The sequence below is a fragment of the Triturus cristatus genome, chromosome 7, assembly GCF_964204655.1.
Source record: "Triturus cristatus chromosome 7, aTriCri1.1, whole genome shotgun sequence".
Lineage (NCBI taxonomy): Eukaryota > Metazoa > Chordata > Amphibia > Caudata > Salamandridae > Triturus > Triturus cristatus.
This window is the reverse complement of record NC_140590.1, coordinates 765,254,593-765,281,866: the sequence shown is the minus strand read 5'-3', so window position 1 is coordinate 765,281,866 and position 27,274 is coordinate 765,254,593. Positions and strand designations below refer to the sequence as shown.

At 50.2% G+C, this 27,274-nt stretch overlaps 1 protein-coding gene across 3 annotated transcripts in view; it reads left to right on the top strand.

The window, feature by feature from the left end:
• The first annotated feature begins 5,633 nt into the window (after positions 1–5,633).
• The window catches only part of LOC146810498 (glucagon-like peptide 1 receptor), a 279,433-nt gene continuing 257,792 nt past the window's right edge, over positions 5,634–27,274 (top strand). For 2 of the 3 annotated variants that reach the window (XM_085614426.1, XM_085614428.1), the window contains exon 1: positions 5,640–6,035. In XM_085614426.1, coding sequence (XP_085470552.1) covers positions 5,979–6,035 — 57 coding nt within the window. In that variant the 5' untranslated portion in view covers positions 5,640–5,978. Of the gene's footprint in view, positions 6,036–27,274 lie in introns of all 3 variants that reach the window. The other variant, XM_085614427.1, reaches the window with a different exon arrangement.

Genomic DNA, 27,274 nt, shown 5'->3' with positions numbered 1-27,274 from the left:
CCCATGAGGGAGCACTTGCCTGCACATCTTTGGATTCTACGACCCAGCTGCTGCTACTGATTCCCTGGAACCATGTCAAGGTCTGTGGAGAGGTCACAGCCTTTCACCCTGGAGGAGAACCTGGCATTGCTGGATGTGATCCTCCCACAGTACCCCCTGCTGTATGGGCGACCAGGGTATCAGGTGAGTGCAGAGTCTACTAGCACAGACTGTGTCCCTTGTTTGTGACTGTGACTTCTGGCATTGTGTCCAGGTGTGACACACATGCTATGTACTGTACGGGGGGTCCCGGGGGGGGAATGCCTGATGTCTCCCAGCCAGAGCATGCTGTGGTGCATGTCTGCCGTCCTCACTTGCATTGTGTTTACTGTGACAATCACTGAATGGTGCATGCCACATTCCGCCTGTCTTGTCCTCCTGGGAATGTAGCCTCTACAGTCCTCATGTGATTATGTGGTCAGCCCAGTGTGACAGGTGACTGTACCCACAGATGTGTGTTAGTTCTGTGTACCTGTGGTGAGAGTGTCCACATGATGTGTTCGTACCCTGGACATTGGTGTGTGTGTGTAAGTCCCCTGTCATGTGGGTGGGTGCATATGTGGAGTGTGGCACCCGGGCTGCATGAGGGATGGATATACCCTGCCCATGTGATGTGAGCAGGGAGCAGTGCTGTGTGTCTGACGTGCAGAGCAAACCCCACACCTGTGAGCCCCGCCCCGTCTAGTGGCACATGTGCAGAGTGAGGTTTGTCGCTGCATTTGGCAATGGCAGGTGAATGTCCTGTGCCTGTGTGTGTCTGTGTACTCTGCTGAGGTAGCGTCAGTGGCCTGTGGCATGTGACTGCTTAGAGGTGCTGCACATAATCCTGGTGTAGCTTGTGATGCACAGTGTGAGCCTGGATCATTGATTGTGTCGTTGCCCTCATTCCACCTGTGTACTTTCAATGGCACGTACTGCTTTTGCCCTTCCCCAGAGGATCATGTCCCTATGACAAAGGTGCAATGCGTTGGATGCATACTATGCCTTGTTGTAAACAGCAAATTGGTTCTAATATGTGTCTCTGTGACATGTGCCAGGTGTATTGATGTAGTGTCAGTGTTCTTCCTCACAGGTAGGCGCCTCTGCCAAGAAGCAGATATGGATGAACGCCGTCAGTGCCGTGAGGAGGACGGACGGTCGCAAGCGGCGCCTGGCCCAGGTGAGGAAACGCTGGCAGGATATCCAGAGCTGGACGCGGAGGATCGCACGGGTCCTGCTGGGGGACTCACCTGAGACCCATAAGAACCGCGGGCGCCGCCGTCTGACCCACATCCACAAGCGTGTGCTGGCGGTGGTATTTCCATAGAACCATACCAATAGAGTGAAAAACAAGATGGCCGCACCCATTGCGACCGCATTGGCAAGTTTGCACGATATTTCCACCACGAGCACGCAAAAAGCGTTGCTAACACGTAATACGCGTTCGCGAACAGGGAATACTCATCGCAAACGGGCGGGAGCACGCAATACGCGACCCGGAACAGGAAATAAGCATCGTGAGCGGGCAGGCCAAGTGAAAAACAAGATGGCCGTGCCCGTTAGCGACCGCATGGGCAAGTTAGAGATATATTTCCCCGCGAGCACGCAAAAACACATCGCGAACGGGCGGGACAAGCAATTCCGCATCTTCGCAAAAGTTCCGCGTGCTCGCGAAGGTCTTTTACATTTTTGTGATAATTTGCGTAGCGCGACTACGCAAATTCCGCCCACCCCTAGACATCCCACACTCCTACTGGCTAAGATCCTGGACTATAAGGTGGTGACCCCTTATAGATTGATACTCCAAAACACAGAACTACAGTGCTAGAAGAGGAGTATATCCAGGATGCCTGAGGCCTCTAATTACGTGCTGCGCCTCCCCTTGATGGGCCTTCCGCACGGACCCCCACGCCAGATATTCACCCTTTAGCAACTAACTGAATGGTCAAAGACGGGCTTAAAGACAGTGGGAGACTGCTATCAATAAAAGACACTGATTCCCTTTGTGGAACTAGCGGAACAATATGGATCACCAGTGGGCCAGTTCTTGCAGCACAAAGGCCTGATCCTCACATTCAGAGATCTATGGTGCGGAGGCAAGGAAGAACCGGAGACACACCCCTTACTGCATGCATTGTTCTCACTGGGAGACTCTAAGCACCAGGTGAAGTGGTTCTACATGGCTCTAGTAGAGACATCGCTGGTATCATTACCCAAATTTATGGACTGCTGGGAACGTGTCCTAACTAGACAACTCACAGACCGCAAATGGGAGAGAGTCTTAGATTCCCCTAAGTCAATATCCAGCAACACAAGACTGAAATACATTCAGTTTGATTACATACATATGACCTATCTGAATCCACACAGGCTCCGAATAATACATGGAGGGGAGATGTGTAAGTGCCCGAGGTGTGACCAACAAGATGTAGACTTTATCCATTTGGTTTGGAACTGCCCGACATTGACTCCCTTCTGGGCCAAAGTAGTGAACTTGACAGGGGCGACCCTGTGGAGAGGACTGGATACCTCTGTGGAGGTGTGCCTACCGGGCCTATTTCCCCACCCACTGAAATGGAAAGTAGGGAACAAATTTATAGATGTAGTCACGGCTCTGGCCAAGAGACGGGTGGCGATGTCCTCGAAAGCCAGAAGGGGACAACAGCTAGAGACCTGGAAACGAGCCCTTACGAGCTGGACTGAAGCAGAGGGGAGGGCACTTTCCAGGGAAGAGGCGAGGAGGGGAGTGCGCAAGCGGCCCATAGCGGAACAGTGAAGGAATCTAGTGCGGTCCTGGGAAAGCCTAGTATTAGAAAATGGTGATTCGGATGAAAAGGGAGCTGCAGGGACACCAGTCAGAACACCTGAAACTACATAAGGAGTGGGGAAAACAACAGTCAACAAACCCTAGATAGGAGGAAGCACACAGTACTTAGTGCACCACTGACTAAACCCTACATGGTTGCCTTGGTAGATAAAAGAAGCTACCTTTCAACTAACACAGGCCCTATACACCCATATACTCACCCCAATAAATGTATTAGCATTGAGACACCCACACTCGGAAATACGTTTGACACATTTAACAAATTGTTATGTTTTCATTTAGGTTTATAGCTGATTTCCACACAATATTGTTGATTTAAAAATATAAACATAAAGTAGATACACAGTGAGATATTGCGATACCAGAAATTGCAGAGAGCGACAGATCCCAAACTGGCCGGCATATACTGCAGGCATTACTTGGATGTGGAAAACTGAGTGATGATAAGTATAAAATATTGAATGCCTAATTGCTGCCAAGTCATAATGAATATTACTGTAAAACTGTAATATGATGTCGAGACTGGTCTGCATACATCCTGTAATGTTATGAATATATTTCTGAAAATGCCAATAAGCGAATGCTTTTTAAAAAAATGTATGCACATGCATGCACCATCGCGCAACTGCGGTGGCCACTAATTTTGCACATGTATGCAGTTTTATTGATAAAAGTGTAGAGTTCTCAAATGATAATGTGTGTAAATTGGGTAACAGTGAATATTTATTATTTGTGCATCAACAAATAAAGTGTCTTGATCTACTTTGACCCTATTAGAATCTTTGTTTCCATCACACTTCAGAATTACAAAAGAAAGTGCTTCCTTTATGTTTCTTAACTGCTTATATACTGTGGAATATTTGTACAGTTTATTTGCAGGCATTTAAATTTTGTCATGTGTTAGAAGAATTTGAATTCCTACAGCCTTGCCTTTCACACTCCCTGAAACCGGAGCATGATTGTTACATAGTTCACGTTCCAAAACCTTATTACTTTTCTGGAAAAAAAGAATATTAACACCTATTAGAACATTGGAATGTTGGCAGCTCCATTGAAAACAATGGAGTGCTCCGGGCTTATAATGGCTGGTATAAGCCCGGAGCGCCAACATTCCAATGTGTCTTTGTTCACAGCTCTGGCTGTGAACAAAGACTTCAGGTAGCCGGAGGGGATTTGAATCCCCTCGCGCTCCCTGAATGCTTCGTTTTGTTCGAATATTCTGCCCTCTAGTGGCAGAATGTTCTAATAGCCTTATAGCCCTTCGTAGCAGGGCTATACCGGCTTTTAAAGTCCCGCTGCTGTTGTTAAAGTCCCTCGCCTTCGGCTCGGGCCTTTAACGCTGCAGCGGGCCTTTAACAGCCGGTATAGCCCGCTACTGCGGGCTATAAGGCTATAATCATCATGTTACCATATTTACTGGCAGTTTGTCAGAAACCATACCCCAGACATTTGATCACTTCAGCAAGATAAAAACGAAATTTAAAGGCATCTTTATTGCTCGTTTACCTTCTGAACTCCAGCATGGTTATTTTGAGGACACTACAGCCCCTCCACCCCTACTTCCATCGTTTGAGTTTTTCTCATTGAAATGTACACTTAAAACTTCAAACACCTAAAGAACTTACTTACGAACCATTGGATAGCTGTCCAAATGATTATTAACCTCTTCAGTGCCCATGACGAGATAGTCTCGTCATGGAGCACAGTTGCGCTGTGCCCATGACGAGACTATCTCGTCATGAACCCCGCCCGCTAATGTAACGCCCGGCACAGGGCGGGGAAAGGGCGTGGCACTGAAGGGGTTAAAGCAAACAACCCAGTAATTGTCATGTCAACAAAAAACATTATAAATGTTACAAATTTGTATTCAGCTCCCAGGTCTTAGCACTTTCAGAGCATCAAAACTTCAAAACAAAATGGCATGTATCTTTTATTTTATGGGAATGGTGAAAATTCAGTTGCTGCACAAGAAGTGGGTGTGGCCTCTTCCTGGCAGCCTTTATTTTGGGATTTCTGCTTGATTGTAGGCCATACTGTAAAACATAGGGATGGACACCCCCAAAGTTACTCGTGTCTGTCCCTGAAAGTCCTTCTCTGGAGTTGGCCACTGCATGGCCACCCTATGGTTTGGTGCTAGATGAGGATGTGAGACAGCTATGAGGTATGGGTGGGCAGAACTCGCAGAGTTGCACTCCTTGGAATTCCGTGGAATTACATAAAAACTCTGCGAGATTCAGCGGAGTTCCACGAGCAGGCGTAATTACGCACGTTCATCTGCTTCCGCTGATTTTTAGGGCCGGGAGCTTATTCCGCACTGGAAAATCTGCGTGAACACGCAGCACACCAGAGGGCGGTGTTTCTTTCTGTAGCGTGAGTAGATTTTCTACTCGAGCAGCAGCTTTCTCAACGAAACAGTCACTACCTGCCACAACCACCCGCATTGAGAAATCTTGAGGGGAGGTGTTCTAGCACCTGAAAATCACACTAGGGGATGCAAATTCTCCCTTGCGCTTGCCAACTTGATGCTGGTGAGTAGCACGTGGGGAAAGAATGCCAGCACGCGGCAGTTGGCGAAGTCTTGCCAGAAATCTGCGTTCCAAGCAGAACGCGAAGTAGGCAAAACTCCACGAACTCCGCCGGTGGAGCGGAATGTTTCACCCACCCCTACTATGGGGTACTTTCCTTAGGCATGACCAGCGTCAGCACCGGTTCTGAGCTATGTGCACAGCTGCCTCCCTCCAGGAAACGGCAGGTACAATTTTTAGACTTTTTACGACGTGGTTGCTCTGTGTGCGCCATGCGAGCCCGGTGCCCTGGCTGCAGAGTCTGAAAATGTGGCCGCAAACACACTCAAAAACGAACCGCGATTCCCTGGAGGGCTCAAACTCGCAGCATGCTCACGACAATTCTGATGAAGTTTGAAAATGCTGACATTTAAGTGAAAATAACGGGCCCCCCTCGGCTCCCTCCCGGCCGAGCCCAGCAGCCAGCCTTGCGCTTACTGCTCTGTGAAGCAATTGGAGTCAGCTGGCCATGGCGGGGGCCTGGCAGGGGGATTATCCTGACATCTCTTGGAGCGAAACTTCGCTCACAGTTTGCTCTCCCTCGAAGCCCATCGGACGGCGGAGAAGCCATGCAGGGGCGCCGGGGTCTGCTGGTGGCTGTCGGCCTCTGCCTCGGGTCTGCGCAGGTAGAGTCACGGGCCGCTGCCCTTTGAGGGGTGCAAGGGAAGGGGTGTGATTGACTCGAAGCTGGCTGGGGTATGTATTCGGTGTTTGGGGGTACTTCGCGTGTCTACACCTTTGTATGTTGCAAACTGGGTGTCAGTCTACACGTTTATGGAGGTATGAGTGTATGAGTGTATCTGTATGAACGTGTAAAGGGGTGGGTGGGGTCTATATAAATTCATATGGATGTGCCTGCATATGTCTGTGCATACATGGATGCATTTGTGTTTAGGTATGTGGCAATGGCATGCAGGGCCACTGGAATTATGCGGCAGTAGAGATCAAACTATGCAGATGGGTCGATTTACTTACGCGCAAGAAAAAGCAAATTATGCTGCATTATGCCACACATTTTGTGATACTATTATTTTGTGGAAGTGGCTGACCCTAGAGAGGCATGGGGTCCCAGAGTGTGTGAGACCAGAATGCTAACACTGCCTTAGATAAGGTTTCACCTCCTTAGTACCACTTTAAAGCAGAAATACAGCAATAAGCGCCTGAAAGGTGACCAGCCAACCTACGCAAAGGGCCTGCCACTGCACAGCGACACGTGCTCTTTAGTAAATTGTGATCCTTTTAAGCTAGAAGCACAATTGTTTTGTTAAAATCTGCAGATTATGGAGCAGATGATGGATTATGTGGCAAATGATGCAAATCCTTAATTATGTGATAAACGATATTTCCATGGGCCTGCTTTTATGTTGTGAACCAGGCCAGAATAAATAGAGTGATCTCCAGGTCCCAGGCACTGGTGCCGGGTGGAGGAAGGGTGTCATATTCAGTGGGAAAAGGACTATCTGTGTATTTGTACATGTGTCAGGTATATAATATATGCATGTCTGTGTGTATAAGCATATGCATAATTATAATTTGTATACAGATTCGGAGGAAATGTGGGTATGTAGGTTTACACTAGTATGGGGATGTTTTTATACGTTATCGTGGGTGGCGTGTGTGTTATACACGTGTATTGAAGTCTACTGGTGTTTCTAAACATGTGAATGATGGTTTGGCTCAGTAGCTGACCCTAGAGAGGCATGGGGGTCCCAGAGTGTGTGAGACCAGTATCTTTCATGGTCTGCCCCCAGGGGGCGGTGCAATGACAGTCCTCATTTCATACAGGTCTAGATCTGTCTCTCTGGGGTTTCACATGTTCTTTTAGTGCCGCTCTACTGTCTTGTGCCTGGGAGAGAACAGTCTCCATCCAGAGGTCCTCCTTCTCGGCAGGCTGTCGCTTGTGATTTCAGTGGGCGTGGTTTGAGTCTCATTAGTCCACGCCCACAGGTTGAGCTTTGATTCACACTGTGCCCTATTTTGCCTTGTCAAAGTTGACTTGTTCCACTGGGTCAGCGCAGTGATACCGTCAACTTGTCTCTGCCCTCGGCCACTATACGGCCCATGTCTGTCTCTCTTCCCTGGCCCCTCCCGAGTCTCGTCTCATCCCCTCACTCCTGCCTTTCCTGAGGTAGATTGTGTTTTGTGTAGGGGTGGGCGGAATTTGCGGAATTAACCTTCGCAAATTATCGCGAGAATGTTTAAAATTATCGCAAACAAGCAGAAATATCGCGAAGATGCGGAAGTTTTTTTCCGGCATGTTCGCGAGATTTTCTGCATGGTTGCGGGTCGCCAACTTACCCATGTGGTTGCTTGCGGGCGCGGCCATCTTGTTTTGAGTTGTTCTCGCGGTGCATGATCGCGAGAAGAAAGACGTGATCGCGCGACGCATGACGTCACTGCGGGCGCGGACTGTCGCGAGACAGCGCAAATGGCTAAAAACAATACAACATCTCATGGAGAACGCGACCGGATCAAAAAAACTTGTCGGCGAACGCAGGGATTCAGGTAAGGCGATCGCGCGCGCGCGAGAATGTATCATTTTACAGCGCGAGCAAGAAACAAATTATCGCCAAGCTGCGGAAACCGGAATTTTTGACATTTTCGCGCTCTCCGCGGAACGCAAAAATGTCAAATTATCGCAATTTCCGCGAACGGAACGAAATTTTTGCCCAGGCCTAGTTTTGTGCAGTCAAGGGGTGTGTGCAGGCTGAGTGCAGGGCGGGGTGCCATGCATGGAGTGTGGTTTGCGTTTGTCTCCCTGAGCTGTGGTGTCGCCGGTTTCCTTGTCTCTAGCACACGGGTGAGACTGAACACGCGCATACATGAACTATTGGTGAGCGCAGGCCCAGGGGCCCATTGCTGGCCCCTCGGGTGTCCTGGATTGAGTTCAATAGGGAGGGGCTGAGCCATGATAGCTTCGCGCACAACCAGGAGCTTGTCCTCTGCCCACAGATGATCCGCATTCAGCCTTTCATTTTTTTTGTTTTTACTGTCTATGATTTTCCAGGGGGCCTCCTATAGCAATGTTCCAATAAACCCTGCATTTAACCTGATGCATAGCTACGGTTTATTACCTCCCCTGCCTTTCTATCTGAATGATACTTTCCTTACACTCCAACCTCTGTCTGCCTTTGTACCTGAGTGTACCCTACTCTGTCCCATACCTGCCGCCTTACTCTCTACCATGCTTCAGTGAACTAACCATACCTCTCCTTACCAAACGTAAATTCTCCTCCGGAGTGCCCATTCCCACAGTACATAGCCTCTAGATGTGGTGGCGTTTGTGACCGTGCTTTCTGTCTCAGTAGTCCATGTTCACAGTTGTGCTTTGATTCACATGTTGAATCACTTCCTGCGTGCCTTGGTCATCTCTGCGATACCCTCAAGGGTCTCTCCTCTCGGCCATTATATCCATTCCGCTCCCATAAACCGCAGTCCTCCTTCTGTGTGACCTCTCTTTGCAGTCTCACAATGTCTTACCTCATTTACCCTCATTACCTATCTCATTTTTCCACCGGCATGAACTTCCTTTAATAATCACACCTAACTCCTGTTTACTTAATCTAGCAGTAGAAACTCAATATAATGCTTCAATTTCCTCAGAGCATAGGACTTACACAATAACCCAAAATTGTACAACAATATTTAATAACCACTGGATTAACTACTAACTTTGGGTCACGGAGTAGCATACTTCCTGCCATAAAGCACTTCCGCGCCTTAACAGGGGTAGTGACATGATATAAACACAATTACATCACAATGCAATCCTGAGCCCAGTGTTTGGTGGAAGGCCATGCTGCTTGTTCCTAGTGAAGGGTGCTAGCAGGAGTTGTCGGTGAGTACCAAGCACATGGGAAAGTTAATGACATTGTGATAGGGAGATAATGTCTCTGGGCAGGGCAGCGGGGGGTGGGGGTCCTAATAGTAAGCGGTTACAACATTCCCGTTGGCTTACAGTGAATGGATCAGAGACAGGAAGATGGCATTAGAGCAGGAAGTGACACGCTTCATCTCGTACTCCACCTCCCTGCAAAGAGTGCTGCATTTAACATATTATAAGAAGCATATCACTTTGATCCTCTTTCATGTAAATTGGTACTTTACAGTGTGGTACTTATTGGTGAAGTTGGAACCTGAGCTACTTGTTCCTGGGAAAATATATTTTTCCTATTGCTGTCCATATCTATTCTCTCCTCCCTTCCATCCCCTCTGGCCTGCATAACCCCTTGGTACCCTACATAAGAACATTAAATTAAACCCTGACTTGCAACCCTATGTTACAGGAAGAGGGACAATGCCTTGGGGATATGCAATCAACCTGTGGTGAAATCTAGTGTTGGACAGGCCTGTCTGGAATTATCCGATGGGCCCGCTAGAAAGGGCCAGTTTATGGCCCGTCTTTGGGTCTCGCCACATCCCACTGAACTTTTTTAAAAAAAATGCCCACACAGGACCCTTTCAACCAGGCCTATCTGACAGAGTGCCCAACAGGCCAGTCCTAACTGGTGAAATTTGGAAGTCTGCTACTTCTTATAACATCTTAGGTGTTTAATAAAGAACTGTCTATTCTCACAGAGTGCCATCCTGCTGGGCAAAACAATTTAACAAACCTTCATTTTTATATACAGACAACTGATTTTTCTTAAAATTTAAATGTAGTTATGGCTGTCAGTCATATGTTAATCATCACAAACATTCAAGGTATATCCAGTATGTGAGAGAAGCTTGCTCTGGTGCTGTGTATCTTGTACCTGTTCCTTGTGTGAAGGAAACGCTGCTACCTGTACTATGCCTGTCTGTGTATGTGAAGCTTGCACATGCTCCTGCCTGCAGGGCTGGTCCTATTACTTTTGGGGCCCGGGCCAAAAGAAAGATGTGAGGCCCCCTCTAATTAGCATGTGACATCACAGAAAGTGACATCATAGGACTATTTATCTTTTTTGGCTTCACTGAAGTGACCTAGCCCTTTAATTTAAATCTTGTACTGCTCCATTTATGATGGAAACATGAAAAGGCAAGGAAATGAAAGCAGAATTAACTACTTGCATGTGGTATAAAGAAGTAACTTGAGACCTCCTGTGGTGGAAGTCTGTGCTAGTGAAAGTTTTCATTAAAATTCCTTTTACTGTGACTGGGAAAGTTGATTATGCACATATTTTGGAACCATTAGTGAAGCCAGTTGCGAGGATAAGGAAGTGGACAGCTTTGGTGTGAGAGTGTTCACACAAGTTTGTGTGCTTGTTGTAGCAGTGTATCAGTGCCTCGTATGCCTGCTGCTACTAGGAGATGAGAGTTTAGGCCTTTGTATCTTCTGGACAGAGAAACAATATCAGCAATTAGGTTTTGCATCAAACCTACTGTGGAACTGCTCGGTTTCTTAGCTAGAAACTGGAAGCTGACCCCTTAAAAATTGCTGGAGAATTGGTTTTATACTCTCGGAGTCATTAAAAAGTTATTGCATCGCATTGCTGTGGTATGTTACTAGAGAGCTCTTGCGGTAATCTAAGGGGGAGGAGGGGGGGACTGTGATAGACCCGCTATAGGGAACGCATTATGGGTGTGCCAGCAAGTGGGACTTAAAATATGGAGTCAAAATGTATTTCTGGAAGATTTTCAGAGAGCTGCAATGTGTTTGCCATACCTGGAGACTAGCACTGGTGGACAGAGGTCACAAAGGTGCTTTCCCTGCAGCTTTCTTAAAGAAGGCACTGCGGATACACTATTACACTGTTAATTTTGGACAACTTGCCTATTGCTACAAACACAATGTACACCTCAAGCACAACTCAGGGTACTATAAGGCTCTCTCTAGGAAATAACACCTAAAACAAAACATGCTGAAATGTACAATTACTAGTGTAACATTTAAGTAGCAGTTGGTCGTCACTCAAATGTCATATGTATGATGTATAAATGCCACACAAAAACACTGGCAAATACAAAAATGTCACACATTCGGGGGGGCGTGGCTAGCTGCCAGGCAAGATGGCCGCAGCCTGAAGGAGCTCCGAGTGTGAGGTCAACTCCCCTTTCATCCGGACACTAATCCGTCACACAAACTGTCCCCAAGCAACATGGGCTGTGAGCCTGAAAGTAGCGACACCGCTTGAGGCGTGTTGGAGGCTCCTCCATGCTCCGGAACTCGATCGGCGTCGACCTGACATTTGCGGCCTGGGCCGCCGGCTGCGACCGGGGCCTCGATTTGGCTGGGGGCCCGGGCGCGGTGTGGAGGGCGTCCGGCCCGCCCGCCGGGTGCGCAAGAGATCGGGCGGCTCGGCGAGGTGGCCTGATCCGAACAATGCACTGGAGGTCGCGGCGCTGCAGCGGGCCAGGCACAGCGCTGCGATGAAATAACCGGGGATCACACCGCGGCGGCGACGCGGGCCCGACGGAGGGCACTGTGAGACCGCACCACAGGCATCAGGAGGCGGCCCTGGCGGGGGGCTAGCGCCAGCATAATCCAGGGGAGAAATACTTGCCCTACCTTGGGGTCATGGTACACGAAGAGAGTGGATGAGGCATAATCCGTGGTCTCGCCGGCTGAAGAGGTCCTTCGCCCCCTGCGCTGACGCCCTCAGGTGGGCCACGTGGGGCGCGCGGCTTGACCTGAAGGTGAGCCTGCAGCCGGACTACTGGTAAGGGAGGAGTGCTGCCGGTCGAGGGCTGCGACGTCGCTGCGATCTGATCTGTGTGGTGAACGAGGGTGTCTGCCCGGGGCCCCCTGCTCCCCCAACCTACCGGTAAGGCGCAGAAGAAACTCGGAACGGCATCCACCTGCCCAGAAATGAGTGGGAGAGGGACTCGTACGCACCAGAAGGGTAAACTGGACAAATTTGCTTATAATAAAGACGCCTCCACAATGTCGGAGAAAAATGGGCGAGCGGAAAAGGCCGGAGAGGAGGCCGGGGCGCCTAAAGTGACGCTGGAGGACATCATGGCAGCTCTTACTAAAGTGCAGACCACAGTGGGGTCCATCTCCACGGATGTGTCCCTCCTCAGACCGGATCTCCAGAAAATGATGACCAGGGTCACAGAAGTGGAGCAAGCGAAAGGCGCTCTGACAAAAGACACTAATTTCCTGCTCCAAAAAGTGTCCCAACTAGAGGCAGAAAACAAGCGCATGGCGACAAAGATGGACGATCAGGAGGGGCGCTCCCGGCGCAATAACGTACGAATCACGGGAATTCCCGAAAATGGAGGGAATCCCGCCATGGACCTGTACGTGGAAGAACTGATAAAAACCAAATTGCAACCCAGGGGTCTCTCGTCCTTCTTCTCGGTGGAGTGCGCTCATAGGGTGCCTGGAGGTAGGCCTAAAGTTGGGGCGCCCCCCCGGCCGCTGCTGGCTCGTATATTTAATTTCCGTGACAGGGATGCCATTCTCCAAACGGCCCGGGTGGCGCCGCCTCTGCGCATACAGAACTTGACGGTGTCTTTCTTCCCGGACTTCACGGCGGCGGTATCGGCGCAACGGAGGAGTTTCTTGGAGATCAAGAAAAAACTGAGAGCCAGGGAATTGCCCTACTCCATGATTTTTCCGGCGCGACTGCGGGTGGTGGCGGATGGGAAGACTGTTCTTCGAGACACCGGAGGAAGCGCACGACTGGCTGGAGGGATGGCAGCAAGTGGGCAGCTCTGGGCGCTCTGACAGGCGGAGGCGGCGCCCGGGGGGGACGGAGGACCTCGGTGACCTTGGTCAAGGAGAGGAGGACACGGACCGGCTGTAGGATGAAGTATGGTAACATGTTATGTGCCTCTTTTGATATATAGAGGTGCAGAGAACTTGGAGATCTACAGGGACAGGCGGTGCCTACTCAGTTATGCTTTAACAGATGAACAATTGGACTTTGGGATAGGGGAAGTACCTGGTCTTCCTCGGACCTCCCACTCCGTTACACGCAAGTAATGTTCGGGGGTTTGGGCTTTGAGCACTCTGATGAGTTGGGGTGGCGGGCAGTTCGGAGTCCGGATGGCAGGGAGGCAGGGAGGGGGTGGGGGGTATGGGGTTGTTCAAAGGTTTTTTACGAAAGGTCACGTTAATGATGCAAATGGTATTTCAACAAACAGTACGAGCACCAAGCATAGCATGCACGATCTGCACCGATACATCCATAATGCCAGTTCTCCACTACCCCAGCTGCTGTGATAGCTGATATAGCGCAAGGGCAGTCCGATAAGATCCCTCTAACTCCAACACAGCCTCTCTCCCTGCTCACGTGGAACGTGCGCGGTTTAGGAGACAAAATTAAAAGGGGTCTGGTCCTGCAGAGTCTCAAGAGGTGCTCTCCAGCGGTGGTCTTGCTGCAAGAGACCCACCTTACAGGCACTACTAGTAAAGCAATGGACAGGTGGGGATATAAGATGGTAGCACACTCTGAATTTTCCTCCGGTTCCCGAGGGGTGGGCATAATGGTGAAAAACCAGTCCCCATTAATCATACACAAAGTTAAAACTGATGGCTCAGGGAGATTTGCAGCGATCCTCACCCAATGGGAAGGGCGACCCTTAAATATTGTCTCGGTCTACATTCCCCCTGCACTACATGCCACGGCGCTCCCTGCGCTGAGCGGATTCCTGCTTGATCTGCCGGAGGGGGAGCTCGTAGTGGGCGGAGACTTTAATGCGGTTATAGACGACCTAATTGATCGCTACCCGGCACGGGTTGGTGGCACGGGGACATCCCGCCTCGGGAGCTTCTTCGAAGCACTCGGGCTAACGGATATTTGGAGACTACATCACCCAACATTACATCAGTACACGTATCACTCTGGGGTGCATAATAGTTTAACAAGGATAGATTACTTCCTAGGTTCGGCTGGCGGTCTCCAGAATATAGATAGCGTGGAAATCAGGCCCAGGGGCATATCGGATCACTCCCCGGTACTCCTACAGTATACACACTATCACCTGACTAGACGCCGTATTTTTTCAATCCACCCAGGTTATCTCCAGGTCCCCGCAATCCATAACACAATCGGGAAGGCGACGAGCCTTTACTTTCAGGAAAACGCCTCTTCTGTTGACTCCCCAACTACCCTCTGGGAGGCATACAAAACAATCCTGAGAGGGCAAGCTATAGCTTCCATTGTGGCACACAAACGCGAGAAACACCTTGAACTGTAGTCGTTAGAAATAGACCTAAATACGGCAGAGACACAACAGGCCACAAACCTGACTCCTGAGACTTCCCGCAGCTTGCGAGCGGCACAGGCAAGGTATAAGGAGCACCTTGCGGAGCGTACCAGACAGCAGTTGGAAGCCACAAGGCACAAAATCTATGATGTCGGGGACAAAACTGGGAAGCTGTTGGCATGGTTAGATAGAAGGGAAAGAGGCACTAGGTGGATAGCGCAGATTAGCTCTGAGGGAGGGCAGGTAACAACTGACCCGCGCGAAATAGTGCACATCCTTGTAGGACACTTTCAAGCGGTCTACTCCTCCGCCTCCTCCATGACGGTGGAGGAGGCGCTGACATATATTGAAGATCTGGACATGGCCAGACTTGCTCCTGAAGCAATGACGGCCCTGTAAGCCGATCTCACAGTGGAAGAAATACAGGCTGCGGTGGGAGCGCTGCAGTCGGGTAAAGCGTCAGGTCAAATGGCATACCGGTCGAGCTGTACAAGAGGGCGGTGGGGACACTTGCCCCTCACTTGCTCAACATGTTTTTGGACAGTCTGCAAAGAGGCGAACTCCCGCCTGATCAGCGCACAGCCACCATAGTGGTGATACCAAAGCTGGGCAGGCCGGCGGATAAGTGTACTTCTTACCGCCCCATCTCATTACTCAATGCGGAGGCAAAGATCCTGGCAAAACTACTGGCGGCTAGGCTAACACCGCACCTGTCGGAAATCATACATCCAGATCAGTCTGGTTTTATGCCTGGCAGCAGTACGTCCCATAACCTGAGGCGGTTACACAGCGCGCTGGCTCGGGCGGATAGTGTGGGGAACCAGCGGTGCTTCTATCGCTGGACGCACAAATGGCGTTCGACATGGTCGAATGGCCCTTTTTATTCGCAGTGCTACAACACCTGGGATTTGGGCCAAATTTCTGTGCCTGGACTCGGCTGCTATATACCAAGCCAGTGGCTCATGTTATTGCCAATGGGCATATGTCTGAAGATTTCCCCTTGACGCGGGGCACGCGTCAGGGTTGTCCCCTATCGCCGTTGTTATTTGCCCTGGTGCTTGAGCCTCTGGCGGCGTGGATACGTTGGGAACCCATGATACGGGGACTCAAATGGTCGGACGATTGGGAAGACCGAGTTTCTCTTTACGCGGATGATGTACTGCTGTATCTGGCCTCCCCGCGACTCTCCATACTAACGCTGCTCAACATCTGTGAAGTCTTCGGCAAAGCATCAGGGTACACGATAAACTGGTCCAAGTCTGTCATGTATGTGTTGCGCGGCCCTCCACCGCAATTACCGGCAGACTGCCCGCTCAGGTTGGCAGAAGGGTCATTTAAATATCTGGGTATATACATCACTGTAGACCAGGCGGATTTTTTCCAAACAAATCTTCGGCCCCCATTGGATCGTCTTAAGCGAGATGTACGTCAGTGGGGAGCGCTACCGCTGACCCTGTTGGGGAAAGCGGCGCTCTTTGAGATGATGGCCTTGCCTCACTTCGTCTACGTGCTGGAAAACACGCCGTGCCAAATACCGCCGGCGTATTTTCGCACAATTGCGGCACAGGTGACTGGCCTCCTGTGGAATAACGGGCCGGCACGTATTGCGCAGCCCAAACTGACCCGCGGTTGGTACGACGGAGGGATAGCGCTTCCCGACATCCAGCTTTATTATTGGGCGGCACAGCTGAAGGTTATCAACCAATGACTCCATGTCTCACAATCCGACCCAGCATTTAAGGCGGACAGGGACATACTGGGCACAAGGGGTATGTTATCGCCCTTGTACGACGGGAGGCTAACCCCAGAATTAATTGGCCCTCTGAGGCAGACCGTGGCCATATGGCCTGCGGCCCAGACTAGGTTGGGGTGGAGAGGAGTTTTGACCCAGCTCACGCCTCTGTGGGATACGAAGCGGCTTGGGAGGCTTAGGAACAGCAAGGGCTTCGATAATTGGGACGACATCGGAATTTCCACGGTGGGCGACATGTGGCATGGGGGTGCAGTAGTTTCCTTCACACACCTGCAACAACAATATGAACTGGCGCCTTCGGAATGGTTCCGGTACACACAAATTAAACACGCCTTACTTTCAAAACTAGAGCCCGGCACTGCGGTTCCAGAGGCATCGCCAATGGAGGACAGGTTGCTGACAGATTATATGCCAAAAAAGGCCACATCACTCACGTATCGTAAGCTAATAAACAACCTGCCGGACCCTATGGGACCCTTGCGAGAGAAATGGTCCAGCGATGTAGGAGAATTCAATGACCCGGAATGGCGGGAGGCATTGGCGTCACCATGGGAGGCGGGGATACCTTTTAGGCTTAGGTTGGTACAGCTCCTGATTCTGCATCGTTCATATTACACCAGGTACACTCTACATAGAATTGGTAGGGCACCGCAGCCATTCTGCTTACGTGGTTGCGGGGAGGAGGGTACCTTCTTTCACACCATATGGGAGTGCCCCATAATCCAAGAATACTGAAGACGGGTGATACGGACGCTATCCCAGTCGGGGGGAGTGTCACTGGTGCCGGAGCCTAGGCGCTGCCTGCTAGATGTGTGGGAACCCAATGACCTTAGCCGCCAGGCTCAGAGCTAAACGGAGCATAGCCCAAAAATGGGGGACAGGGGAGGCGCCGTTGCTGTCCACATGGGGAAGGGACATGGATATGGCTATGCTGGCTGAACGATCAGTGTTCATCAGGCGGGGGTGCCCCCAAAAATGGGATAAAGTGTGGGGGGCATGGAATAAATATAGAGGGGACATATGCGAACCACCACCAATGCAAGAAGATGAAGCCTCTGACACTGACTGATGAGAGGGATTCTGAGGCGAACATTTGGGGCGTGGATGTCAGAAGTGGAAAACTGTGCAGAAGTGCTACTGAAGGGTTGGATGTAGGGTCAAGTGCGAAACTGTTATATGATGTGGAACAATTATGTACTCGAATACTAATGCAATGTACTGTTATAAATGAAAATAATAAAATTATTTAAAAAAAGATATGTCACACATTGGTAAAGGAGTAGCCAGAAAATTAAAATACCTCCCACTTTGTGTCAAAGTTCTTATGGCACCAAGCAAGCAAAGTAAGTCATCACAACCCTCCGCAGAAGAGCTCTCTTGTCTCTTCCTTCCAAAGATCTAGTCATTCATCCTTCCATCCACCCGCTGATATACACCATTTCACATTTACATTTTTCCATCCATTCATCCGTCATTCAGTCCACCCGTCTATCCATGTCCCCATCATATCCAAACCTATCCATCCATCTCCAAACCTATCCATTATTCATCCTTACATAATCCATCCATCCATCCATTATGTCACTCATCCATCCCTCCATCCACCCTTTCACTCATCCATTCATCCATCCTTTCATTCATCCATCTACCATTTTGCTAATACATCCATCCACCCTTTCACTCCATTCATTAAGCCTTTCACTCATCTATCAACCCTTCCACCCACCCATCCTTTCATCTATCTTTTCACCCATCTAGCCATTCTTTCACGTATTCATCCATCCATCCACCTATTCACTCAATCATCTATCCATTCACCCTTTCACTCATCCATCCATCCTTTCTTCCATCTCTACACCCTCCCTTTCACTCATTTATCCATTCTTTCACTCATCCACCCTTACATCCATCTTTTCACTCATCCATCCTGTCAATCATCCATCCACACTTTAGCTCATACATCCATCCTCCCTTTCACTCTCCATCCCCTTTCATTCAGTCATCCATATTTTCACTAATCCATCCACCATTTCACCTGTCCACCTACCCATCCATCCATTGACCCTTTCACTCATCCATCCTTTCACTCATCCATCCATCCACTCTTACACTCATCCATCCATCCTTTTGTCCATCCACCCTCCCTTTATCTCATCCATTCATTCTTTCACTTATCCATTCATATATCCTTTCACTCACCCATCTACCCTTTCACTTGTCCGTCATCCACCCTTTCACTCCATCCATCCATCTTGCATTTCCTTTCACTAATCTGTTATCTACCCTTTCACTCAGTTATCCCTCCTTTAATTCATCCATCCATCCACCCTACCACCATCCATCCTTTTACCCTTTCACTCATCCATCTATCCTTCCACTCACTCATCCATCCATCCTTTCTGTCATCATCCATCCACCCTTTCACTCATCCATTCATCAATTCACCAGCGGCGGCCGCCATAAACAAAGGCTGGTGGGGCAGGTGGGGTAGTGCGGGAGTCTCGCGCGGGGGTGAATGCAATATTTTTTTTTTTAAACGTACCTTTTGATACCGGCCACTCCAGCGTTGTGTCTCGTCGCGCCGCCTCTCCTCTTCCTGCCTGCTGGTCCCAGCAGCCCCTGGAACAGACCTGCTGGGATTGGTCTGAGCAGGCAGGAAAGATGCCCTTCTCAGACCATGGAGTCTGTGGGGTTTCTTCAGCCTGGCTGCATGTATGTTTTGGTCGGCCTGAGACGGCCGGTGAAACACACATGAGCACTTAGGGAGTGGAGTACACTAGCACTCCTCTTCCCCCTCCCATGCCTCGGCCCCACCCCACCCTTCCCAACACCGCTGGCTAAGAGCCGGCAAATGTAAATGAAAACAATGCAAGAATATTGTTTTATTTTACATTTGCTGGCTCTGAGCCAGGCCGTGGGGCGACGCTCCTCCGCCATTACAGAGGAGCCACCACTGAAATTCACCCTTTCACATAGCCATCCATCCCTTACTCACCCACCCACCCTTTCACATTAATTATGAGCTGAGCCTTAGTCTGCAGAGTTGCAGGCAGAAGAGTCCCAGCAAGAACTCCACCCCAGCTGTAGTTCCTAAAGCAAGGGGTGGGAACTGAGGGGTTCAAGACACCCCTGCACAGAGGCATCTGGAAACTTGGGAGTCATGAGTCAACCATGGCCAGGACATGAGGTGATTGTGACAAGGTGTGGTGTTTCCTAAAACGCGTGCAAACTCGTCAAAGGGTCTTTGGAGCGCTTTACACCATGACCAATCCGTTAGAAAAGGTCCGGGTTTTTTTTAGGCATGGGGAGATTTAAGGGGTTTACCCAGAACCACAGGATTTATAGCCGGCCCTAGGCCTTGTATCAGGCCCCGCAGTTCCATGACACTACTCCATGTCCTGCCAGGTCCAGGGGAGGGAGGTTTCATCTCCTGGCCTTCAGAGCCATAGTGTAGTGCTGTGAAGCCAGGGAGAGTGTGCCCCCTGCCCTGGGCTTCGCAGCACTAGATACATGGCTGCAAGAGCCACATCTGCACCACTAGTCACTGCATTGTCCTGCAGGGTGTGACCAAAATCATGTTTACTTAGTTAAAATGGGTGATGAATGTGTCACAGGAAAGACACGACCATCAACATAATGCACATTTTAACTGTGGTCTAGTAAAAATGTTGCAATCTTTGCCCAGGCACCCAATACAGGTTGGTTTGGTATGACCGCTAGTGGTGCAGAGCGGAATACACATGGGCAGAAGCAGTGCACGCTTGCTCGAGCACAAGTATTCTAGTGCAAGCGTCCTTTGCATAGAGAACAGGTAACGTTATGGTAGCACATGTGTAAACTCCTGTTACACACAGATGACATGCAGCATGACTAAAGTACCCTGAGCTTCGAAACACAGAAACCGGACATGGCACAAACATCCAGGTCGCTCGAACATTTCAAAGGCCTTTGGCTGAGAATGACTCACTTAACCACATGGCTGCTAAGAAATTCAGAATCACTCAGAAGCCCAGGAATGTGCCCCTAACAAAGCTAAACAGAACAGGTGATGCAATGCCACAGCGGTAACACATACAAAAGCCATAGGCGGCCTGGGAAATGTTACGTAGTAAAAAGGTTTTTGGGGTTGGTGCACTCTGCCACCCAGGGTGCAATGGCCAACCTGGGGCAAGGCCCGAGACCCAAAGCTTTACGGACAAGAAGTACCGAAGCACAGTAGAAAGTCCAGTGTTCCCTGTAAAAAAACAAGTAATAAAGTGCTCCAAAATCCAAGTGTGTGTTGTTCATATTTATTCCTCCCAGTACTTTTCACAATCCTTGTAGGACAAAGCCTTGACATCCACGACAAGCAGCAGCCGACACGTGTTTCGTCACATGTACTTTTTCAAGGCTGAGTTAAGGTATTAGTTATTTCAAACGCAATGTAGCGTAAAGAAGGAAATGTGTCTCGCCGCATTATGTAATATAATCCTATTGAGTCCAAGTCAAAAAATGCAAAATGCCCCAAAAGTATCGAGTTCAACAGGTTATCAAATCGACAGAGGTAATTCAAAGAATAGTGTGGTGCGGTACGCAGTCTGGTACAGGATCTCGCAGTATCTGCGATATGATGCTATTGAGTCCGAGCCAGATAGTGCCAAAGCACCAGAAGGTTTAAGCTCAGTAGGTGATCAGCACATCACTGGTAGTTCAAAGACTAGTATGATAAGGGGTGTGGTACAGGACCTTGCAGCATCATCAATGTGGCAAGAAGAAACATAACCGTGTCCTAGGAAGCCAGGCGGCCTTGATAAGCCTACAGCAATTCAGTTCCTCACTGAAGTCCATGGAAAAAGTACATGTGACGAAACACGCGTCGGCTGCTGCTTGTCGTTGATGTCACGCTTTGTCCTGCAAGGACTGTGAAAAGTAGTGGGAAGAATAAATACGAACCACACACACTTGGATTTTGGAGCACTTTACTTTTTTTTGTTTAAAGTGACCACTGGACTTTCTACATGTCATTCAGTACTTCTTGTCCATAAAGGGGGGGGGGCCTACCCTGACCCTGGGCCACGCAGCACCAAATGGGGGTGGTGGGGGGGGGGGGGTCATACCTGAACCTTGCAGCCTGATCCATTGCTTCAAATCCCAGGGAGGCGCGCTTTGCTAAACACTGCTGCCATGCCAGTGAAATCTGCAACCCACCTATCCTCACCCGATACATGTCGGCTGGTCCTTGGAACAAAAGGGGTCTTCTGAACCACAAAAGGCTGACATGGCTTCAGTGCAGGTTTTCAAGAGAGGCGCTGACCCTGCCCTGAGGCGTGAGCCAATTGTTGGCTATGCTGCTGCCCACTTCCCCACCCGCCGCAAGGCCATCGCGCCCTAGGCCAGCGAGTTCAAGATACCTCACTCCAAAAATAAATGTGCAAGTGATCGGGTAGGGGAGGGGGCACTAGAGGGGCAGGTGGGCTGACTGATATTGCGGCATTTCACATGGGAGCCGGCCCCACGTTTTCGACCTGAGCTCTGGGCCCTGGGTAGCTGCCCACACTGCCCGTGCCCAGCGCCAGCCCTGCCTGCACTCTGCCTGTTTGGCAAATAAGGGGAGAGCGCAGTGTTGTTGTCCATGCTACACCTGTTCTGTGCGCGTGGCAATGAAACCTAGGCTATTGCTGCTGTTTGCACTGCGTCTGAGTGACGCTTGCACTGCTGCACCTCCTGCTGTACTCGGGTTTGTGGATTAATGAAGCTTGGCAAACACCTTTTCACTGTACACGAACCAAAACTGTTGCCTTTGACAGCGTTTGTTTGAAGATGCTGTTTTGCATTTGAGGATTTTTTCTTGATTTTCTGATGTTTTGGAGAAAGGAAGTGATATTCACGGTAGACTCACTTACTTGCTTCAGTGTCTGCTGGAGGGTCTGCCTGAGCAGAGGTGCAAACGCAGGGACGGGTATTTACTTCGGAAGACAGTTATAGCACCCGATTTCCAGTTCGAGAAGAAGCTTACTTTATGCTTTCTGTGCACACAACAGCTGTATATTTCATTGTATCTTTATTTGCTGAGCATCTCGACCGGAAGTGCTGCACACACGTTATGCACGTCCTTCAATTCCAGTCTCAGTGCCTGGTGCGTTCCGCCTAGCATGGAACCGTTACCCGCACGTTGTTTCTACAGGATCTATTGCAGAGACATTCTTCTAATCACCCTCAGCGCGCAGGATCCCTCCTGCTACTGACTGGCACCATTTTAAACATCTCAAAGGCGAGGAAGGTCCTTCTCAGTGGATGCCCCTCCCTTTACCTCTCCACCTACATCAAATAGAAAGCCACAGATATTCCTAGAAAGCGCTCGAGGCGCTCCCTCCTCTTAGTACCCCCAGGGGCACCCCGCTGTCCCCCCTCCCCCATAGTAGGTTACCCAAATGACACACACAAGACAGTTGGTGTTGGGTAACAATGCTGCAGGTTTATTACATAATTCCAGAATATGTAATGGGTTGGTTATCTTACGGGCGATCCAAGGGCAGGCAACCAACTGGGTCGCCTGCCCGCCTGATGAGCCGGGCAGCGCGGGAGCGATGCCCGCTGTTGCTGCCCTCCAGGTGATTCTTTCTACGATCACGTGCCGATGGTAACTTCTACTCACGCCCCCCCTCTCGGGGCGGAGCGTCGCTTAGCAAGCCCCCGGTTGTTCAGGCCCACAACCGCCCACAGGACTAGCAGGGCGCCGACACGGCTTCCGGGACCTCCCTTGAGGCTCCTCGGTTTTGGCTCAGGCACCCCCTATGGTGCCGCGCAGAGGTACCCTTTGTACCGGCCTGCTTCCAGATCGCCCTGTAACTCCGCCTGCAACGAAAAAGAAAACATTACAACGCTCAGAAACCCCCCCCCCACCCAACGCCTACGCCGGGTAAGCGGTGGGGAGGGAAATGGCGAGGTGGGCGACAAAGAGGTCGCCAGGAGGGTGGGGGAAGGCTAAATAGCCTCCCCCTCACACCAGGGCCAGGAAGTGACACGCATTGCGCGTCACTTCCGGCCAGCCCGAGGAGGGGGGCTCCGGTCTGCGTCCCCGCCCCCCCCGGTGGGAGGGGGTGTGGAGGGGTGACCGGTGCCCCGGGGGCACTAAGGCGCCGACCGCCGATTGGCCCCCTGCGGGGGCCGCGGTCAGCGGCATAGTACCCCCAGGGGCACCCCGCTGTCCCCCCTCCCCCAAATAGGTTACCCAAATGACACACACAAGACAATTGGTGTTGGGTAACAATGCTGCAGGTTTATTACATAATTCCAGAATATGTAATGGGTGGGTTATCTTACGGGCGATCCAAGGGCAGGCAACCAACTGGGTCGCCTGCCCGCCTGATGAGCCGGGCAGCGCGGGAGCGATGCCCGCCGTTGCTGCCCTCCAGGTGATTCTTTCTACGATCATGTGCCGTTGGTAATTATACTCACTCCCCCCTCTCGGGGCGGAGCGTTGCATAGCAAGCCCCCGGTTGTTCAGGCCCACAACCGCCCGCAGGACTAGCAGGGCGCCGACACGGCTTCCGGGACCTCCCTTGAGGCTCCTCGGTTTTGGCTCAGGCACCCCCTATGGTGCCGCGCAGAGGTACCCTTTGTACCGGCTTGCTTCCAGATTGCCCTGTAACTCAGCCACAGCCCTGGAGGCAGCTCACCGTCGCAGCCAGGGCCCTCCACCAACCCGCTATAGTCTTACCTGCAACCTCTCCTATCTAGGGCTTCCTGCAACTAGCTGGAAGGGAACCACCATTGCAAAGGAAGAGTTTGAAATTCTGCCACCTCATGACCGTGTGACAGCGCTGGCGGGACTCAAACCCTGTGAGATCCCTTATATCCACAGGTACAAGACTTACCAGTGAGCTATAGCTCCTGGTGGTGTGGATGGCCCCATCTATGTCCCCAAGGCCCGAGACGCTATCCTAGGGTCTGCTGAAATAAAGGACCCGTAGGGCCTGATAAGATGTGCCAAGAACTATTCGCCCCCCATGCGGGAAGGTTACCCCCTTCACAATTCTGGGCCTGCCCGCTTAGGCTATTATGGCGAGAAAGGTTTTGCTTAACCTTTGGACAGTCCCCTCTGATTGCTAATCCTGGAGCACAGGAGAGTTCCTGGCTGCCAGCGTGTGACCATGGGCAAGGGGCGACTCTTGCCCCTGCCCACCATCCCTTATTCCTTATGGGAATTATGCCCCTACAGATCCCTCAGTGATGAAACCCCCTAGGCATACCAGCTGCGGGAATCTGACTGGCTTAAGCATTGCGCGCTGTCAGTAAAGTTCATGCATTGAGGATTGACTAAGTCTTACTTCGCCCCTCCCATCATGCTCCCCAGTAGGAGGGTGGCAGGGGGGTGCCCCCCCTACAAACCCAGAGCATCCCCAGTGGTGCCAAATTCCTGCTCCGTTGAAGTAGAGATTTAGTGCACCCTGGGCGTGACAAATGTTCTATTGACATAATGTCCCCATGTGTTTGCCCCGCTGACACCCCGGTTCTTGGGACAGCAGCACCATATGTTGGCTGGCAGCGCCCCCTGAGCGCGGTAAAAGTGTCCGTAGACCAGGATCCCAGTCTCCTGCAGCTGCAGTACGCAACCAGTGAATCCGGTGGGGGGTACCCCCAACCGCAATGGTCCTCTAGACATTAAGAAAAGCCCTATTTTATCTGGGCCTATCTCCAAATGATGGTGGTTTCACCCAGCTGAAGGCCAGAGGCCCGCCTATGGAGCATATTTACTTGTTTTGCTACTCGGCCCCCATATGGGTAGGCCTCAGAGTTAGGGCATGCGCGTGCTCCCAGGGCACGGAGCTGCTGGAGAGCAGATGCCTGTTACCCCCACGCTGATACTTTATCTGTTGCTAAATGCCCTACCGCTGGAAGCTTCCCAAGTCTACGTGGTGGTCGCTCCCTCCTCTTTTCCTCGGTTGTCCTAAAAAGACCAATGCTACTTGAGCACCTCGAAGCCTTCGGGCGTAAGTGTCATGCTTCACAAACGGTAATTCATTCATTATTTCATCTTGGATAGTAACAAAAATCAGTATTTCAGAGAGTGTAAGGGGTCCTATACTTATTTCTCTGAAATACAGATTTGTTAGGTCATTGAAACTCTGCGCAGGGGTGAGACCTCTCTTCCTCCCTCAGCTCCCCTCGGGGCTTTCGGCTCCCAATCCATCTCCAGAGTTGCTGGCTCTTACAAAAGAAGCCATGCTAGCCCTTTGCCCCCCCCCCCCCACCTTCTCCGTTAAAACCACAAGAAATTGATGTATTACTTAGATACAATGTTTCCAGTGACACAGACATTTAACTGCAGCGCATGCACGGGCCGAGGACACGGTGTATCTTGCACCCTGAAAGTAAAGGCCAAACACATTTCGGAATGGGGGAAGCTCTGGATCGCATTTCATATATTACACCAGATTATTATTTATAGAGAAGGAATAATGAGGTCAGCATCAGCGTCACCGTCTATAGATACCGCAAGGGAAAAGTAGCTTGCTAAAAACTACTCTCACCTTTGCAAATAGAGTTTATATAGGTTCAATTATGTATGAAAGTGACGAGACCGTCTCGCGTTAACAATAAGACCTGTGCCATGACTGCAGGCCAATCCGCCTCACCTTCCATTTGGACCAAAAGGGACTCTCAGAGTGTCAGGTAGAAATAAAGCTCTGCCACAAGGGCAACCACGGCATTCTGGTCGCCCCCAGGGCCGGCTTTAGGGTTGGTGGCGCCCTGTGCAGGAATCTCTGTTGGCGACCCCTCACACCCTGAGCTGAACTTGTATTAAAAAAAAAGTGCAGGTGACTAAACTTGTTCTCAGGAGGCCCGTCCTTTACTATTACTGGCATGATCTTCTTCAAGCAACTGCACCGCCTGCTGCCTGCATGGACTGGCTGAATTCGGGTGTAATGCCAGATCTGATTTGCAGTTAGGGAGCTTGTTTTCCCCCAGAAAGTTTCAAGAGTGGGGTTGATTCATCAGAAAAAAAATTGAAAATTTGTTTTCAATAGTGCATTTTATAGCAATACTTTCACTTACATTTGCTGAAAAGACATAGACCCTGATATAACACACAGCTACAGATTGCACAGAGATGAGTGAATAGCCATTTTATACGAAGGGTGATAATATATCATCTTCAAGAGAAAAACATTTCATAGACAAAAGGCTAGCAAATTGGTCCAAAAACCTGTAAAGTGTTCAGCTCACCTCAGACCTGACCTGCAGCACAAAATGGTACTACTAGCATTGAGAATCTGACCTTTGAGCCAATGCACTTCAACTCTGAGAGGAGCACAACTCTATAACTGGACCAGCCACACTATGCCAATTTGGTTGGTGCCAGGAGCAGGAATAGGGTGTAGCAGTTCTTACACATTCCCCATTTTACTTTGTTCAGATTCCGCACGCCCTGGCAGCCTGGACTGGTGCACATCGTAGGGTTATACTCAGTGCTTGAAATGGAAAAATAGAAGTGCAGGTACTCTGTACCAGAGTACCTGCTTGTTTCTGAGAAGTGCCAGTACTCTCCAATTAAAAGTATTACGTCAGTCTTGAGAAGCGCCGGTACTCTCCCTCTCAAAATAAAAAAGTGCTGGTACACCATACCGGACAGTACCGGCCCATTTAAAGCACTGGTTGTACTGACAGATTCAGAAGTGCTAAGCCAAATTCTGCAAGCAGTACAATGCAAGCTGTAGTCTATGGGCACATTAGGAAACAATATGCACATTGGTGAAGTTGTGGTCCAGGCGAGGTACAGTGTGTTTTACTGATCCCTCTATACCGTAACTCTTGTGAGGCCAAGGATCATTCTTTGTGGTCACGTAAGCCCTATTCAGTAGTTTCAATACGTGGGCACAAACAAGTATAGGGCACCTGACTACACCGAAGAGGAGCCATAGGAATGCACAAATTCGATGTCCGAAGCAGCCTCCAGGTAAGCATATGTATCTCATATGTTAAAAACTGAAGCAA